Source organism: Molothrus ater, chromosome 3 (assembly GCF_012460135.2).
Source record: "Molothrus ater isolate BHLD 08-10-18 breed brown headed cowbird chromosome 3, BPBGC_Mater_1.1, whole genome shotgun sequence".
NCBI lineage: Eukaryota > Metazoa > Chordata > Aves > Passeriformes > Icteridae > Molothrus > Molothrus ater.
In genome coordinates this window covers 30,073,547-30,089,012 of record NC_050480.2, presented here as the reverse complement: position 1 = coordinate 30,089,012, position 15,466 = coordinate 30,073,547, and the positions used below count along the sequence as shown (strand labels likewise).

Below are 15,466 nucleotides of genomic sequence, written 5' to 3'. Positions count from 1 at the left end.
TAGAATCCAGCAATAAGCAAAGCAACACATCATCATGCTTTTAAATGTTTCGTAGTTTTCACCAATGCTTTATTGAGAAGTGAACTGCAATGCCTTTACACTATTCGTTAGCCTTTGGTTACACTACACATTAGTTGGTAGCCACATAACTGAAGAAGTTAGGTGCTATTCAAACCAGAGTAAGACAAGGCAGAGGGTTTTATAGTTTGTGTAACACATGGAAATGCTACATGTTTTCCTGCTGCTCACAGGTATGTACCATCACTTGTTTTTGGAGGGCAGATCAAATGTCCAGTAGTAGGAAACTGTTGTTTTAGATAGTCTTTTTCATTAATTTCCTAAGGCAGAATATACAGAGCATTTAAGTCAAATATAGCCCCAGGCTTCTACTGAAACAAAAATTATGAGCAAGTTCTTCCTAGTGTTGAAAGAGACAAGGGTTACTGTGAGTTAGCAACTATGAGACCTCTTCTCTTGGCTGTCATCAGCAGTCAGAAGCTGAGCTGAAAGACGGAATTCTTTCTGCTCTACAGATTTATTCCCTCTGTAAAATTTCTTTTTGCAAGACTGCTTAAGGCTGCTCCTTAAAAGAATTTTGCTTGGAATAATGTAAGTACGATTATGACTTTTATAAGCACGCTACTACTCCAGTCAAAATTAGCCTGACATTTTATTTTCTAGTATACAAGATAGGATACGAAGTCTTCAGGATCTTTTGACTTCATAAATAAATATACTGAAGTTTCTTTTTGCTGCCTCATTGATACTCATCAGTAGTAACACAGTTGTTGTCATTGCTAGTTTAATCAGTGTGAAATGCAGTGAGCTTCTGGTCACGTATCTTTTGACAATGTTTATTGAAATATTAACATAATCAATGTTCAAAAGGACAATCTGTTTAAGTGCTCTTCCAGAAAGTGATTGAGTATTCCTAACTGGAAACAATTTGCAGTGACATCACAGGACAAGAGAAAAGGAATCCAAGTGAGGTCCCAGGGGATAGTTTTGGAGGAGACTCTGAACATGACTGATTCCTCTCTATTAAGCAAATATCACAAAACTGTTACAGATTTTCTCCAGCAGTCTGAAAGTGGGTCTCTGTTACAGAATATACTTCACTAGCACTAAGTGAGAGTCACCATGTGGTTAGGATTCAAAATTTCAATCCAGTAGCCATCAGGATCCTGAACAAATGCAAGTCCTTTCATTTTACCTATTAGGGGAAAAAAAAAAGATAAAATTAAGAATACATGACTGGTTCTAAATGTCAACTATGACTACTTTGAAAAACATTTTTTTTCCCTTTTGCATGAGAAATAGTTCAAATTTAGATGGATAATTCTAAAAACATCCAGATTAGCTTTTAATCAGCATTAGATCTTTGTATGCCAAACTGTCAATCCTACTCTCAATAGAGCTATAGTTAAAAGTCACTTTGGAATTCCATCTTTTGTTGATTGAAGTTTTTGCCCCTGTAAGTGTTCATTGTTGAAATTCAGAAAAATATTTTTGTGCTCTGGGGATGTTTTGATATATTTTCTTGAGCTGGCTTTGCAGGTGTAAAATCCTGTGTTCCTCTGCCCTGTTCATCTCCCATCATTCCCGACTCCACACTGAAATTTTACCATAAAATTTTTACCTCTGATGTGGTTTACAGTACACTTCTGCATCACTTCATAAAGCAAAGAAATGCAGGACAGGATTGTTATAAATTTTACTGTTGGAAAACATATTATTCCTTAAAACAGGATCCCCAAAAGTTGTTTTCAACAGTAGATCAGGATAGCACAGCTTAACATGTTATATTGAAGTGTTAACCATACACTTGTAGTTATAGTTGCTCCATTAAGTTATTTACTGTAACAGACCCAGCCTAGCTCTTAATGTATTCTAGTCACAAAAACAACTGAGAAAATAGATGTTTGATCAGTAAGGCAGGAAAGTAAACCCCATGCTTGATCTCCCAGCCTGCTCTGCAAACAATGTAAAGCCCAAAACTTCCTCCTCCTCCTTGGCATTTGCTGCATCAATTTTGTTTCTGAATTTTAAAGATGAGTTTTGTTCTGCTCCCACGCCTTGTCTGCTTCAGGAGTTCTTCTGATTCTCTCCATAGTCTAAGTTTGTACTTCTATGTACTTTCATTCCTACCACTGCACAGCTCTAAGTCAGCAACTGTCATTTCAAGCCTCTCACTGTTTAACAAACAGACAAATTAAAAAAGGCTCAGAAACTCTAAAATGCTAGAAATAACAACATCTATTCTTAATTTAAGAAATCAAGTCAAGTTTTCAGCTATATTTCTTATTTTGCTTCAGCTGAGAACACAGTGAATAAGATGAAAATCACTTAAATCTCTTTTCAATTACTAGTATTACATGTCTGTTTTTGAATGCATCAGTTCTAAAAATCTCATGAGGTCTTTTTATGAAAGAGAATCCAGCTGAAAAATGCAAGACTTCTCACCACTTCTGAATTTTGCAGTATTTTCACATACACATTCTGTGCTTATATACTCTCTAGACATTTGTGCTATACATTATGCAAGTCAATTATGATACAAACTAATGGGGCTATTCCTACCAAAGCTCAAAAAAACCAGTTAAAAATATAATAACTAGTAGGTTGTATAGTAGGTGTTAGGTGGATTTACATGAAAATACCCAGAAAAGTCAAGAATGACTCAGTTTAAATGAGTAGGAATTATTGTTTTCTGACTTATTTTCCTAAGCAGATTGTTATTCCTTGTTATTTCCAAGCAGATGTGCCATGTAAATTTGATCCATGTTACAGTAAATTCTGTAACAACTCTAGGGAGTAGTATAGATTACATGTAAACTATGACATCAATAGAGAATGTGAATTTTACTGAAGGTCAGGCTGCATACAAAAGGCATGTAGCAGATTGATGTATTCTTGTTACTGGGATGGATCTATTGCCAGTTTTGCCCACTCTATAAGGCGGTGCGGGAGTAACTGGTTCTAGAAACCTCTAAGCAGTGGCAACTCCTAGCAACACATTACCCAGCTTTCCAGGAAGATCTCATAGACAGAATATATTAAAACCAAAAAAAAAAATTTACTTGCATTTCTGATCAAGACTTACCATCATCTGGTTTTTTCACAAATTTCACTCCTAGTTCTTCAAACCTCTTACAAGCTTTATAGACATCAGGAACAGCAATTCCAATGTGTCCTGTGCAAGAAGGTAAAAAGAGTGAAGTGCATTATAAATATTGCTGAGTGTTCTGTGAAAGTTAGTTTAGTATTTCATGCTGTAGTTCACATAAACTATGACTATATTTAAGAACAAACTCCAGGAAGAGCGTTTTGGGTATTAACATTATTCTTCTTCAAACAGTTGTCTTTTGATAATGCCTTTTAAATACAAATGTTAGAGTTGAAGTATCTTGTGTTGTTTAGACAAGAACTTTTATTTAGAATAGGAAAAAACAAGATTTTCAATCAAACTGTTATATCAGCATGTTCTTCCTTGAAGCAGAGCTCCATAACAGAATTTTGTTGTATTTGCTCTGTTTGACAGCACATGGAGTTTATCATTAATGCTGTTTTTGCAGAGACTGACACTTGTGCTATGCAAGGACTGAGCTTACAAATCACTTCAGGAGCTTTAAATGTCAAGTGGCTGGACCAAGTGTGAAAACTTATTTCACAGCAGTGACCTTTCAAGCACTCAGAGTATCAAATCAAGCCACACAAATAATATCCTCAGTGCTATAGATGAATGGAATTGTCCTCCTACCTTAAAATCATTAACTAGTGGATTATACAGCAGAAATCCAAGATTAAATCAGTTTAAGCACCATGATAATCTAATACACAACCACAACTGATGTTCTTCACTCAGTAGTTACAATTAGCATGTGTTTGCTTGCCAGAGGATTAGATTCTTGATAAAGAGTGAAACTATGGCTCATTACTCTGAAACACATTGCTTCATTTATTTTCATTATCCTTCACAGTATACATGTTGAAAGAAGAGAGATAAAGGATGAAAGGCAAGTTTTCTGCTTTCCAAGAGTTAGTACATTTTATTTCAAATGTTAAAAACTATAAACACAAGACTGAAGACCTACCAAATCCTCGGGGATCTGAGTTGCCATTGTGGTAAGACTGACTGTCATCATTTTCAGTGCCCCAGTTGCTGTAAGAAGTAATTATTACATATTGAAGAAAAGCATTAAAATTAACTAATCCTAAATGTTCAGTTTCCTTGGGGAGGGTAAATTGTTTCTCCTAAAAAACCAGAGACTTTCAGCTGTTGGCTGCATTCATTAAGCTACAAAGATCTTCCCTAGTCATGGGCTCCAGGGATGGTCTTGGGACTAATCCAGCATGTTCACATTCCTTCACTATTATTTAGGCTCTACATTTGAATGAGTCAGGAATACTCCTGTCTCATTCAGCTTAGGGAGGTTTTGCTGCATAAATCAGTTGAGCTACCCATCACTGGGGAACAGCAAGTGAGGGTAACAGGTCATGCAGTTAAGACAGCATTTAGGAGATTGTGTCTGCACAATTATAATGATTAGTAGCATTAACCGAATTGTCCTGTTTACAGGAAGCACATGTTTTGACTTAATACCTCTTCAGATTAGATTCCAAAAGCAATAGTTACCAATTATTAGGATGCTTTGGGGATCCAAAGAAAGGTCCCTAAATTACTTACACACATGGCATGCATATAAAATATATCAAGTACTGTTTCATATTAGTGTTCACCTAGCAGTTTGAAAGAGCTCTGAAAGAGGAAGATTAACCTTTCCAAGTATCCAATCTTGGATATATTGTAAGCTTGTATGACAGTGAAGATGTATCCACAGTAACAATTTTTTATTCAGTCTAATGGGATTTACACTTACCCAATACTGTTTAATCACTGTTAGCAAAGTGTCATCTCTCCTTATGTAAATACTTACTGTGTCAGTTCAAGTGTAGCTTTTCTAGAGAAGGTCCATGGTGTTCTCTCAGCTTTATCTTTCGGTATATCGTTTTTATCTTCATACCCCAGGAAATAGAGTGAGAACTTCATAGTAGGAAAGTCAAATTTTTGAAGCAGTCTAAAGGGCAACAATTATTTTGAAATAGTAACTTAAAAAGGTAGTCAGTCAGCTTGCAAATAAACCAAGATGCTTCTCCTATAGAAAAGTTATTTTTTGTTTGAATTTTTGTTCTTCTATAATCCACACCTTAAAATAGCTACATTTTAAACTATCAAATAAAAATACCCCAGAACACATTACAAACCTACAAAATTTAAAAGAATCAGATGTTTAAAAACCAAACTATCAGTAACTGAATAGAAAAGTCAGCACAAAGGCTTGGATCTTCAGATTGTCACGCTGTAACTTGACTGTGTTTTCACAGGAAAACCTTTAACCACTTTAAAATTTCACCAAGGAATAAAAAGATCTACTTTCAATCTTATTCATTCTAGAGAGCTCACTGGTACCAGACAAAGTTTAAGAACACAGCAAACATACCTTTGGATGAAATACATTTACAGTTTCAATAGCTAGCTATAATGATAAAATCCCTTTCAGATGTGACAGTTTAATCAATTAAAAATACATGAAGCATACATTTTTATGTAGGACATTTAACTGGAACAAGTAAGCATGCAAAATTAATCTCATTTCTTTTTTACAAGGTATTTAATTTTTATTTTCACACATTTTCACTACACTGGAAGTAATTTATTTTACTTTAGTCTGGACTCATTTCAAAATGTTCAAAAACATAAATAAATGCTAAGAATGCACAAAAAGCCCCAGCATAAATGTGTTAAGCTACTGCATGGCATCTGCCTTCCAAAAGCCCTCTCCAAAAGACTGAGCCTGGACTTTGTCTTCACCCTTTATTGATTTATTCTCATGTGATTGGAGGCAGTCATAAGCCTCCTCATTATAAGCACAGTCATAAAAGTTACCAGTTAGCTGCAGGCTCAGTGAAGAGGAAGTAAGCAAGCTGTTCCCTGATAATTAATGACCTATTTAAGAAAAAAAGAAATTTCTAGTCAAGGCCAATATTAGTTCATTTGCAGCTTAGGCATCTACAGCTTACTGCCAGACCATCCAACTAAGCATCAGCTGATGGGACAGCATTGTTTATGTAGTTAGACCAATTAATATAATTACATCCCAAAAAAATAGTTATTTTCAGAAGAACAAAAAAAAAGTTTCTGATAAGTCACGGCATTCAGATTCTACTCACGTCATTCCAAGTATCCTTGTATAAAAATCCAATGATTTCTTCGGATCCTTTACTCTTAACATTGTCTGCTGAAATATAAAATCCTGTGGGGAAAAAAGGTTTATACTTTATACATCAACCAGAATTGAATTATGGGTGATGCCAGTTAGTAAGGACTCTAAAACCAGGAGGCTCAGAAGTAACAAAGATAATTACTCCAAGTAAAGTAAACCTTTTGTCCTGATTCTATACATACAAATTTTTGTTAAATAAATACATCTTTGTAACATAATGTTTAAAACAAATAAACAATCCCATGAGTGGTATCATTCAATATGTATTATCAGATGCATCAAAACAGAGTATCCTTATATTTATTATCCTTTTAGGGACTGTAGCATACATAAACAACTTCACACACAAGTGCAACAGACACATGAATATTCAATATTGAGCCTCCTAGACTCCTGAGCTCATTATTTTTATTATTTCATGGCACAGGTATTGAACTTCTGTCAAGCTCGATTATATTTTAGCAGCAAAACCGGCCTAGCACCCTGTAAGGATATTTTCTTGAAGCCCCAAGGCAACGATATACCAAGAGGCTTGTGAACGATCAAGTGGATACAAAGTGAGTGGTATAATAATTGACAGAGGTAACAGGGGGAAAAAAATAAATTAATAATTCAACTACAACGTTCTCCTAATAAAAAGTAAAGAGGTTTGTGGCGTTTTCACGCATTTTTGTGTTGCCGCCCGGGCAGGGACTGGCCGAAGCGCCGCTGAGCGCTCGCTCAGAGCCGGGACAGCCGCGGGCCCGGCCGAGCGCGCCCCGCGGGCTTCAGCGGCTCACAGGGACCGGCCCGGCCGCCCCTCGCCACGACCCCGAACCACGCCGGGCTGCCTGACAGACAGCCCGCCAGGGCAGCTCCGGACCCGGCCACCCTTCGCTGCCCCGCCGGGACCCGGCCGGGCCCCATGCCGGCTCCCATGCCCCGCACGTCCACCCGCTGAGGCGCCGTGAGGGGACCGGGAAGGAGCGGGCGCCACGGCCCCGGGCCGCGCCCGTCACCGCCACCCACCCCACCTTGGTGCTGGCATCCGGCTCCGAGCAGGCAGCGTAGGCTGCCTCGTCCGTGAGCCCACTGGGTTCCGCGGGGGCCGCCATGTCGGGAGAGGAGGGCGGAGGGGAGGAGGAGGAAGGGGAGGAGGAGGAGACGGGAAGGCGGCGCTGCGCCCCACGCCCCCGGCGGTCCGGCCGCTCTCTCGCAAGGGTGCCCGAGGCGTGCTGCGAAGGTGTGGGATCAGGTCGAGGTCTGCCAGTTCATCCCTAACTCGTAGCGAGTCCCTCAAGCTCTGAATCAAGCTTTTAAATTTTTGTTTTTCTCTTAGTCATTAGTTTTATCTGCACAGTTATGATTAAGCAACTACATTGTGAACGTCGTCTGCTTGGTTAATCTTCTGTTTTAAGGAAAAGGGAAAGCAATCCTACATGATGAATGGGCTGTCTGGACTAGAGCCACCAAGAGTGAAGTCAGCAAAACTGAGCAGTAAGTGGCAAAAAGATAATCCCAGCAATGGGCAATTGCAACTCTGACTCATTGACCACCCACTCAAGACAGATCCCAGACTCAAATGGAAGGAAGAATTGCACCTGTGGACACAACTAGCAGAGACACAACTAGCAAAGAGACACAACTAGGAAATACGAGGTTGAGTACTAATGAATAGCAAGGTTATGTAATTTGTAACTAATGAATGCTGATGCCTTTGCTTGTTGAAATTTATAAATACTGTGAAGTTTTGATTATTGGGGAGCCAGCATTTTGTGTGTTACCACTCAGCTCTCTATTTGGCGCAAACTAGAATAAAAAGTAGAAATATTTTGCCTCAGTGTGTGAATTGATGCTGCACAGGTAACAAGCCTGCATTCAAGACAACATAAGGACCAAAGGGAAGGAGCTTCCCTGACTGTGGCATTACTTAGCTGAAACGTGGCATGAAAGTGAGGATCCCCTACGATGACCTGATGATGCATCCCTTCAGTTGCCACCGGGAGGCCTGAGGGTACCACGCCAGTGCCAGAGCAGACACAGCTGATAACCCAGCTCCACTGGAATGGTGCTGCTTTCGGTAAATCCTGGCAGTATCAGGCTGTTTGGGAATCCTGGCCTTGCCTTATTATCATACTCATGACAGCCTTGGTTTAGTGTTGACAGAGGTTGATTTCTGCTTTTGCCTCCAGGTGCTGGGAAAAGATTTCAAGTAGCATTTGTCACAGAATCGCAGAATTGGGCAGATTGGAAGGGACCAGAGTGGATCTGTTCCAACTTCCCTGCTCATGTAGCATTATCCCAGAGTACATGGATTGTGTCCAGATGGTTTTTGAATATCTCCAGGGAGGAGAATATCTCCACAACCTCTCTGGGCAATTTTTTCCAGGGCTCAGTCACTCGCACATTAAGAACTTCCTGTGCATCACTTTCTGCCTTTTATCCCTTATCCTATTGCTTGGCACTCCAGACAAGAGCCTGGAAACATCCTCTTGGCACTCCCCTCCCACCCCCTTTATATATTTATAAACATTACTGAGGCCCTCTTTCAGATGTCTCTTCACCCTCTGGAGTTACGCATTGTCCTTTAGTATAAAAATATCATTTCAGGCCAAAGAGTGAAGGATAATATTTCTCTCAAAAACGCAGAATGAAAACCAGGATTGAATACCCTATGTGGGGAAAAAAAATTAAAACTCCACACGTTTTATAATCGAGAGCAAAGCACTTCCGCAGCGCGGAGCTCAGTCTGCGTTACTCAAGTGATTTCCATAGGCGCATTTACCCTCACCAGCCGCGCGGGCAAGCGGTTCCCAGGTACACGAGGTCTTTACGTTGGAATGACGGTTCGGATGCTGGGTCTTTACGTTGGAATGACGGTTCGGATGCTGGGGCTCGGATTTTGGCCGGCCGTGCGCGGGGCCGCAGCGGGCGGGCACCGGCAGCGCCCCCTGAGCCCCGCGGCTGCCGGGAGGCGTTGGAGCCGCCGTCCCGTAGCGGTTACGGGCTCCCGGTACCGGCCCGGCGCCTCCGCCGAACCGGGAGGAGTCTGCCCGCAGCGGGCGCTGGCCCGCCCGCTCTGCCCGCTGAGGGGAGCGCCGGTGAGCGCCCTACTGCCCGCCCTGTGAGGAGACACAGCTCCGGCCAGGTCGGTGGGGATCTTCGCCCGCATCTCTCTGCCAAAGCTGAAGTGCAGGCTAAGGCAGCTCAGCTTTTCAGAAGAAAGCCGAAAGGCTGTATTTTCAATACTCGGGAATCCTCCACTTCTGCTTCTGCTTCCCTCTCATTCTCCTTCAGCCCTAAGATGATGCATGCTGGAAGCCAGACCTACTTTCCTTGAATGAACAGTTCCTGTAGAGAAGGTTTGGGGCATCCTGGAGGGAAGGAAAGGAGGTTTTGACATGAAAGCGTGTTTGTTATTCCAGCCAGGAGAAGGAGGCAGATGGAGCTCACACAGGTTTTTGAAAAGTGTGAGAATCTCACCTGAGATTCTTGAGTATAGATTTTGGAGATAGATCTTCAGGTATCTTGAGTATAGATTTTGGAGAGCCAGGGATGATGCCAGGATAGAATGCAGCCTTTGTGGGTTTTTGAAAGAAAGCTGTAAGAACCCCACCTCTGTCATCTTGTGCTTCAGGGGAAAGTATCAGCTAAAAGTGAACCAAAGGCAGGGAAATTAGCATCCAACCTATTCCACTTGAGTGGAATAATCAAGGAGGTAAGCATCACTGCTAACCTTGTAGATGACCAGGCCAGTCATAGAAACATGAAGAAAAATAAATAAATATGATAATTTACTTTTTTGTCTGTGTGTGTGTCTTTCCTTAATTTATTTTTTTGGTGGTACATTTACTTCAAGAAAGAGATGAACACTTTCTGTAGCAGGTGGTTGCATGCCTAAAACCATGGAACATCAGCCAATTTGTCTCCTATTATATGGGCAAGAGTAAGGAGCTAGTAATGTACTACCAGGTGTTGCTTTTCAACCAGATATTGCTTTTCATGTCAGCCTCACCTTTGATTTTTTACTTCCCACATCAGGTAATAATGTCTAAGAGAGTATATAATGCTGTTACAGCAGTAGGAGGCTGCCCTTAGGTCTCATATTAACTACTAAGAAATTCTAGATAGTTATCTTGATCCTTATTGTAATAGTACACTGAGCAGAATAGCAATTTCTGTGTATGCAAGTCTTTTCTAAGTTGCTGAATTTGGGTATATATTTTAGAAACTAAAATTTAAATAAGTCATTTGTGTTTGAAACCATTTCTATTTCTCAGTAATTAGATATGCACTGAAATTATTTATATTGTAAAATATATTTGTTTTATAGAGAGGCATTCACTCCACAAAACGTATGTGTATGAAAAATTGTTTTTAAAAAATGTCTCAATCTTCGTCTTGACATTTGTAACCTATCATAAAAATGTATTTAATGTCTGGCATTTTAAAAACTGGAAGAGGATTCTTTGAGACTATTAAATTTATATACCTGGAAAGTCAGTTTTGAGATGCTCCTGTCTTCTGCAAAAGGTAGACTTGAAATGTTTGGATTGTTAAAAACATAATCTTCTCTTTTCAAATTTCAGATTTTAGAATGGCGGGAGTACAAAAAAATACTAAAAAATGTTCAGCCACTGCAGAAGATTTACCCAGACCTTCTCTGACAGCTCAACGATTAGGAAGCCTTTCCTCTTCGTCTCGTTCTTTTGGAAGTCGAAGTCAAAGTTTTTCTAAGATTTACCGCCCTAGTGGAGTTCCGAGCGTGCAAAGTCACAAAGCAAAAAAGGTTATAAGTTTCTGGTTCTTTCCTCAGATTATTAAATTCAGTTTATATTAAAAATTAGTTTGAATCTTTTGTTTATTGATTTTATTTTTGTTTAGACTCAGTTGTTTTACTAAATTATTTCTGGCAGAAAGTATTTTTTTCCATGTTTGTAATATCTTAAAATTTTAAAGTAATAGAGGTTAGAGGCAGGAGATATTACCTGAATAATTTACATAGAAGCTGTACTCACCTTAGTTCCTGCAAATATTTACCCACCCTAGATACTTAATTTTAAATGGATGTTTTAACCTTTCTGTATTAATTTAATAAATTGAAATTTCGATCGTGAACAAGGAAGCCAGTTAATGTCACGTAAAAATCTTAAAATCTAACTGTCATATTCTTAATGTTTGTTTTTCCCTGACAAATCCTCAGATTTGACTTCACATCTTATAATAATACTTAATAATTTGTTCTTCTGTTAGCCTCTGAAAATTTAGGTATTTCTAAAATTAGGGCATTTTGTAGCTGTAAATACAAGACAGTAGATTTCAGCATTAGTTGCAAGTTAAGTTACAGGTCATTGTTGTGATTACTTTGTATATTTTTAGCTTGAAAGTCTTGCTTACTGTTTTAGATTCAATATGAAAAAGCAAGAGAAGATCGAAGAGCGAGAGTTAATGCTTCATATAAATACATATTTGAAGTTCTCAGTGCCACGGTAGGCTTAGACTTAGCAACTGTGGAGGAAATGATATTGGATGTCCCTTCGGTGAGTCTCTTTTGTATTCTGTTGATTTAAATTATTAGTAAAAATATGTAGCAGATTACTCCTTTTATAAAAAGTGTTATCCATCATTTTTATTGTTTCTGCCAGAAAATGTGATTACTAAGGCACACAATCAATCTAAAAGGACACCTGACTAAATCTTTCAGCTGAGTTTCCCAGCAGATTTGCAAATATCTCCAATTTTTGATTGTGGCTTTTTCATCTTTCTTACCTCAAGGAAAATATAAATGCTGCTGTTATTTTGATCAAAGGGTTTATTTTCACATCTAGTAGTTCCAAAAAGTTTCATCCATCTGAGACTGACTTTATTATGTTCTAATTATGATCATTTTGTTTGTTAGGCAAGTTCTCAATGAAATTTCTAAGATAGTGCAAAAGTGTGTAACTTATGGGAGCATTTTGAAAATTAGCATGTTGTTAGTAGTAAGAAGGAAGATTAATCCTGCACCATTTAAATACTATGGAAATGTTTGAAAGACCCACTAAGAAATTTCACTTTTGAGCACTTTATTTATGTTTGTATGTTTAAAAGATTAAGTGGGTTTGCAGAGTGTATAGATCTCAAATCTGTGGAACTTCTGAAAGCTTTCACTATTTTTGTGTATTTAGTGTTGTCTTTCATGATGTTTCAAAATGATTAAACAAACAGCAGGAAACAGTAAAACTGTACTTTAAAGAGATTATCAAAACTGTATGGCTGTTGAGAAAAGATACGACTCAACTTCTCTGATTACGTTTTTGTTATTTGACTGTTGTTGCACCTTATTGATGTTATTTTTGTCTGTTAAGAGAGATTTGACTTAGCATTTAACACTCAGCCAGGTAATATCTCCTTTGATAAAACAAATCAATTCTTAGAACTTCAGTTTTACAGTTACAAGCCAAATTTAGCCTTACTCCAACTTTGTTTGGGTTTTGTTTGTTTATTGATATTTTTATATCACAAAATGTACTTAGCCTCATTTGTTTGGTTTTTTGTGCTTACACAACATAGAGGTGTGCTAAGTATTGTCCCTTTTTTACATTTGCTAAATGATATATAGTTTTAAATCATTCTGATTTAATGTGAAACTGCTGTTCTGCACCAAGTTTGACTAATCCCAACACTTGAGAAATTGAGAAATTTTGGGTTCTTTAGGGTTTTTTTTGTATTTGGTATTGGTTTGAGTTTTTCTGTTTGTTTATTTTTGTTTGGGTATGGCTGGGTTGGGGTTTTTTTTTGGCTGTCACCAGGACCATCTGAAAAATTATAGTGGTTGAATATTTTCCTGCTCCCAGTTTTAGTTTATTTATAAACAATTCAGGCTGCTGGGGCTGTGTCAACATTGTCCCTCACCAAATTGTCATTTAATAAATTCCCATAAACATATGTCTTTGATATCCATGAGTTGTTTTTCCCTTTAAAGTGTTAGCCTGCATATATATTCACACAGTGGGTGTGAGAACCACATGGACTTGAAACAGCAGATTGATTCTTTGCAGAATCAGCAGCTGTGGGAAGAGCTCACATCTTACCTTCTGTGTAGAATGATACAAGTTCCAAAGTTACTGTTTGTCCTCCTCTTTCTCACAAGCTGGAGTGCTTCTTGTAGTAGTGAACTTTTTCCTGCTTTTTGTCGCTGAGCATTGAGCACTTAACAACTTTTTCTTTCACTATTTTGGGGGTGGGTCTTTTTAATGTGTTTTTCTCTGTTTTAACCTTGTTATTCACTAATGCTGTTTACAAAAGTGAAATGCACTTGCAGAGCTGGCTTGCTTTTGCTTCTTTTATTTTCATGCAATGTTGTCTTCTCACTAGAGTGGCTTTCAGTTCTGTCAACCTGGGTGTCACATATTTTCCCATCATTGCTCTGATTCAGCTTTAATATTTATTTATTTAGGGAAAAAAACATGCTTGTAAGATATATACCACAACTAGAAGTGTATCCTTTGTCCCTGAACAGGTGATGCATCTCCACACATGCTTGCTAAACTTCTGACCTTTTTTTTTGATGAGTAGGAAGCCACTACCATGGCTGAGTCCTTCAGTTGGATGCTTCCTATCTTCTCACAATATCTGGGGATAAACAGTGCCAACAAAGCTTTAAAGAGTAGCATGGTCAAATTAGTTTTGCACCTCTTAAAGGCACATAAAAATATTTTGAGTAACAAATATTCACTCTTTGTTTTAACAGTTCGATGCTTTTGATTCCTTTTTTGCCAAGGGAGGAAAAAAATCATTGAAAATTTTTTATCAAGAAGGAGATCCACGAGGAATAGGTAAATGTTTAGCAGTAATACAGTAATAGCAGTAATACAGGCACATGTAACAGTTCATTCTATTGTTCATTTGATTTGAAGTTTCTCAGAATAAAATCGGCTTTTGCTTGTTCAGAATTTTGCAAGCTTTTGCTCTGAGGACTAAAACTTCATATTTTAAATGCTTGCTTCAAGTCAAATTGTTTAGGAAAAAAAAAATATCAATTTTAGCCATTCCTAGAAGAAAGACTATAAAGTGTTATCCTGAAGTACTGAATTGGTTGTGACTTTTTCATACATGAGTTTTGCCTGCAGTTCATTAGAAATCACTTTCATAAAACCTGTCTCTGATTTTTCATTTATTATAAATATTTGAAATTTTTCGCATTTCACATGCGTGGTAGAGACTTAGAATGTAATGTCCTAAATCCCTAATGATCACTAATTACTGCAAATATTGTTCTGTTACTTATTTATACTGAGCTATCAAATTGCATAGGAATATATCCACAGAGGACCTGAGGCCATCTCGAAATCACTCTTTTCTCACTTAGACCTGGCATCTTTTTTGGTAGGATAAATGGAAATACAGTACCTTAGTCACCAACAAATTGTTTCAGAACTATGGGCCTGAGCAAATTCCCTTTTCAGTGTATTACAATGCACCCAAATATGTTTGTAAGATACATGTTATACGTTTGGTGTACTTTTTCAATAGTGTGATTAATTACAGTTAGAAATTATACTGGTTTTTGTTCTCTGACAAAAGAAGAAAATAAATTATTTATATGTTCAATTTCATTTCCTTATATTGATTTTAAGCATTTTATAATACCCTCATTTTAAAAAAGAGTCATATCTATGAAATTCCTTTTCAGAGTGTGGTCGGGTAATTCCAGATGTTGAAAAAGGAAGTAAAATTTTTCAATTTTATTTGGAGAGGACACCAGACAAAATCCTAGGACTATGCTTATATTTTGTTCGCTATAAGAATGACACATCCATAAATGACAAAACTATACATGAGGTACTCTCTCATTTTGTTTAAAAACTAAAAGCTTTAAAATCAGCTATTTTTTGTGTCATTATTTTTTTTCACAGTTGTCACATAACTAAAGTTACTGGTAACTTTTTTGCTCTCCATTTTGGGTAAACAACAAATAGCTGAATCACTTCAGCAAATACTTGTGAATTTAGTGTCTTACAGGATTCTTGTTAAAGAAATATGTATTAATTTCCCTTAATTTCTCTTTCCTTGGTAGTGGTCAAAGCTGCCAAGTATATTTTAATTGTGATCAAAATTCCTAAGCTACAAAGAAACACTGAGAAGACTTTATTGCAAATACCAGGAGACAAAAAGTTTACCTGTACCTTTTTATGTGCTTTGATTAATAAAATACAAAATAA

The 15,466-nt window shown here is 37.8% G+C and overlaps 2 protein-coding genes across 3 annotated transcripts in view; one reads left to right on the top strand and one right to left on the bottom strand.

The window, feature by feature from the left end:
• Positions 1 to 35: 35 nt before the first annotated feature.
• Positions 36 to 7,424, bottom strand: GLO1 (glyoxalase I). Of its 2 annotated transcripts, none has more exons than XM_036380829.1 (6): positions 7,298 to 7,424; positions 6,232 to 6,314; positions 4,938 to 5,078; positions 4,095 to 4,162; positions 3,104 to 3,193; positions 36 to 1,213 (listed from the first exon to the last, which is right to left on the bottom strand). In XM_036380829.1, the coding sequence occupies exons 1-6, from the start codon at positions 7,376 to 7,378 to the stop codon at positions 1,125 to 1,127; spliced, it is 552 nt and encodes a 183-aa protein (XP_036236722.1). In that variant the 5' UTR covers positions 7,379 to 7,424; the 3' UTR covers positions 36 to 1,124. The 2 variants fall into 2 exon arrangements, with proteins under 2 accessions (XP_036236722.1, XP_054370362.1); XM_054514387.1 differs by having other exon boundaries at positions 7,293 to 7,372.
• A 1,576-nt stretch (positions 7,425 to 9,000) lies between these two features.
• Positions 9,001 to 15,466, top strand: part of DNAH8 (dynein axonemal heavy chain 8) — a 116,403-nt gene continuing 109,937 nt past the window's right edge. The window contains exons 1-5 of the mRNA XM_054514304.1: positions 9,001 to 9,080; positions 10,853 to 11,052; positions 11,669 to 11,803; positions 13,996 to 14,080; positions 14,938 to 15,086. Coding sequence (XP_054370279.1) covers positions 10,861 to 11,052; positions 11,669 to 11,803; positions 13,996 to 14,080; positions 14,938 to 15,086 — 561 coding nt within the window. The 5' untranslated portion in view covers positions 9,001 to 9,080; positions 10,853 to 10,860. The remainder of the gene's footprint in view (positions 9,081 to 10,852; positions 11,053 to 11,668; positions 11,804 to 13,995; positions 14,081 to 14,937; positions 15,087 to 15,466) is intronic.

What these genes read in the sequence shown, in the direction of transcription:
- GLO1 (XM_036380829.1), bottom strand. Translation starts at nt 7,378, where the DNA reads ATGGCGGCCCCCGCGGAACCCAGTGGGCTCACGGACGAGGCAGCCTAC. An exon ending in CTCAGATCCCCGAGGATTTG is followed by an intron (nt 3,194 to 4,094) that starts GTAGGTCTTCAG and finishes CTTCTTGCACAG; the next exon opens with GACACATTGGAATTGCTGTT. An exon ending in TGTGAAAAAACCAGATGATG is followed by an intron (nt 1,214 to 3,103) that starts GTAAGTCTTGAT and finishes TTCCCCTAATAG; the next exon opens with GTAAAATGAAAGGACTTGCA.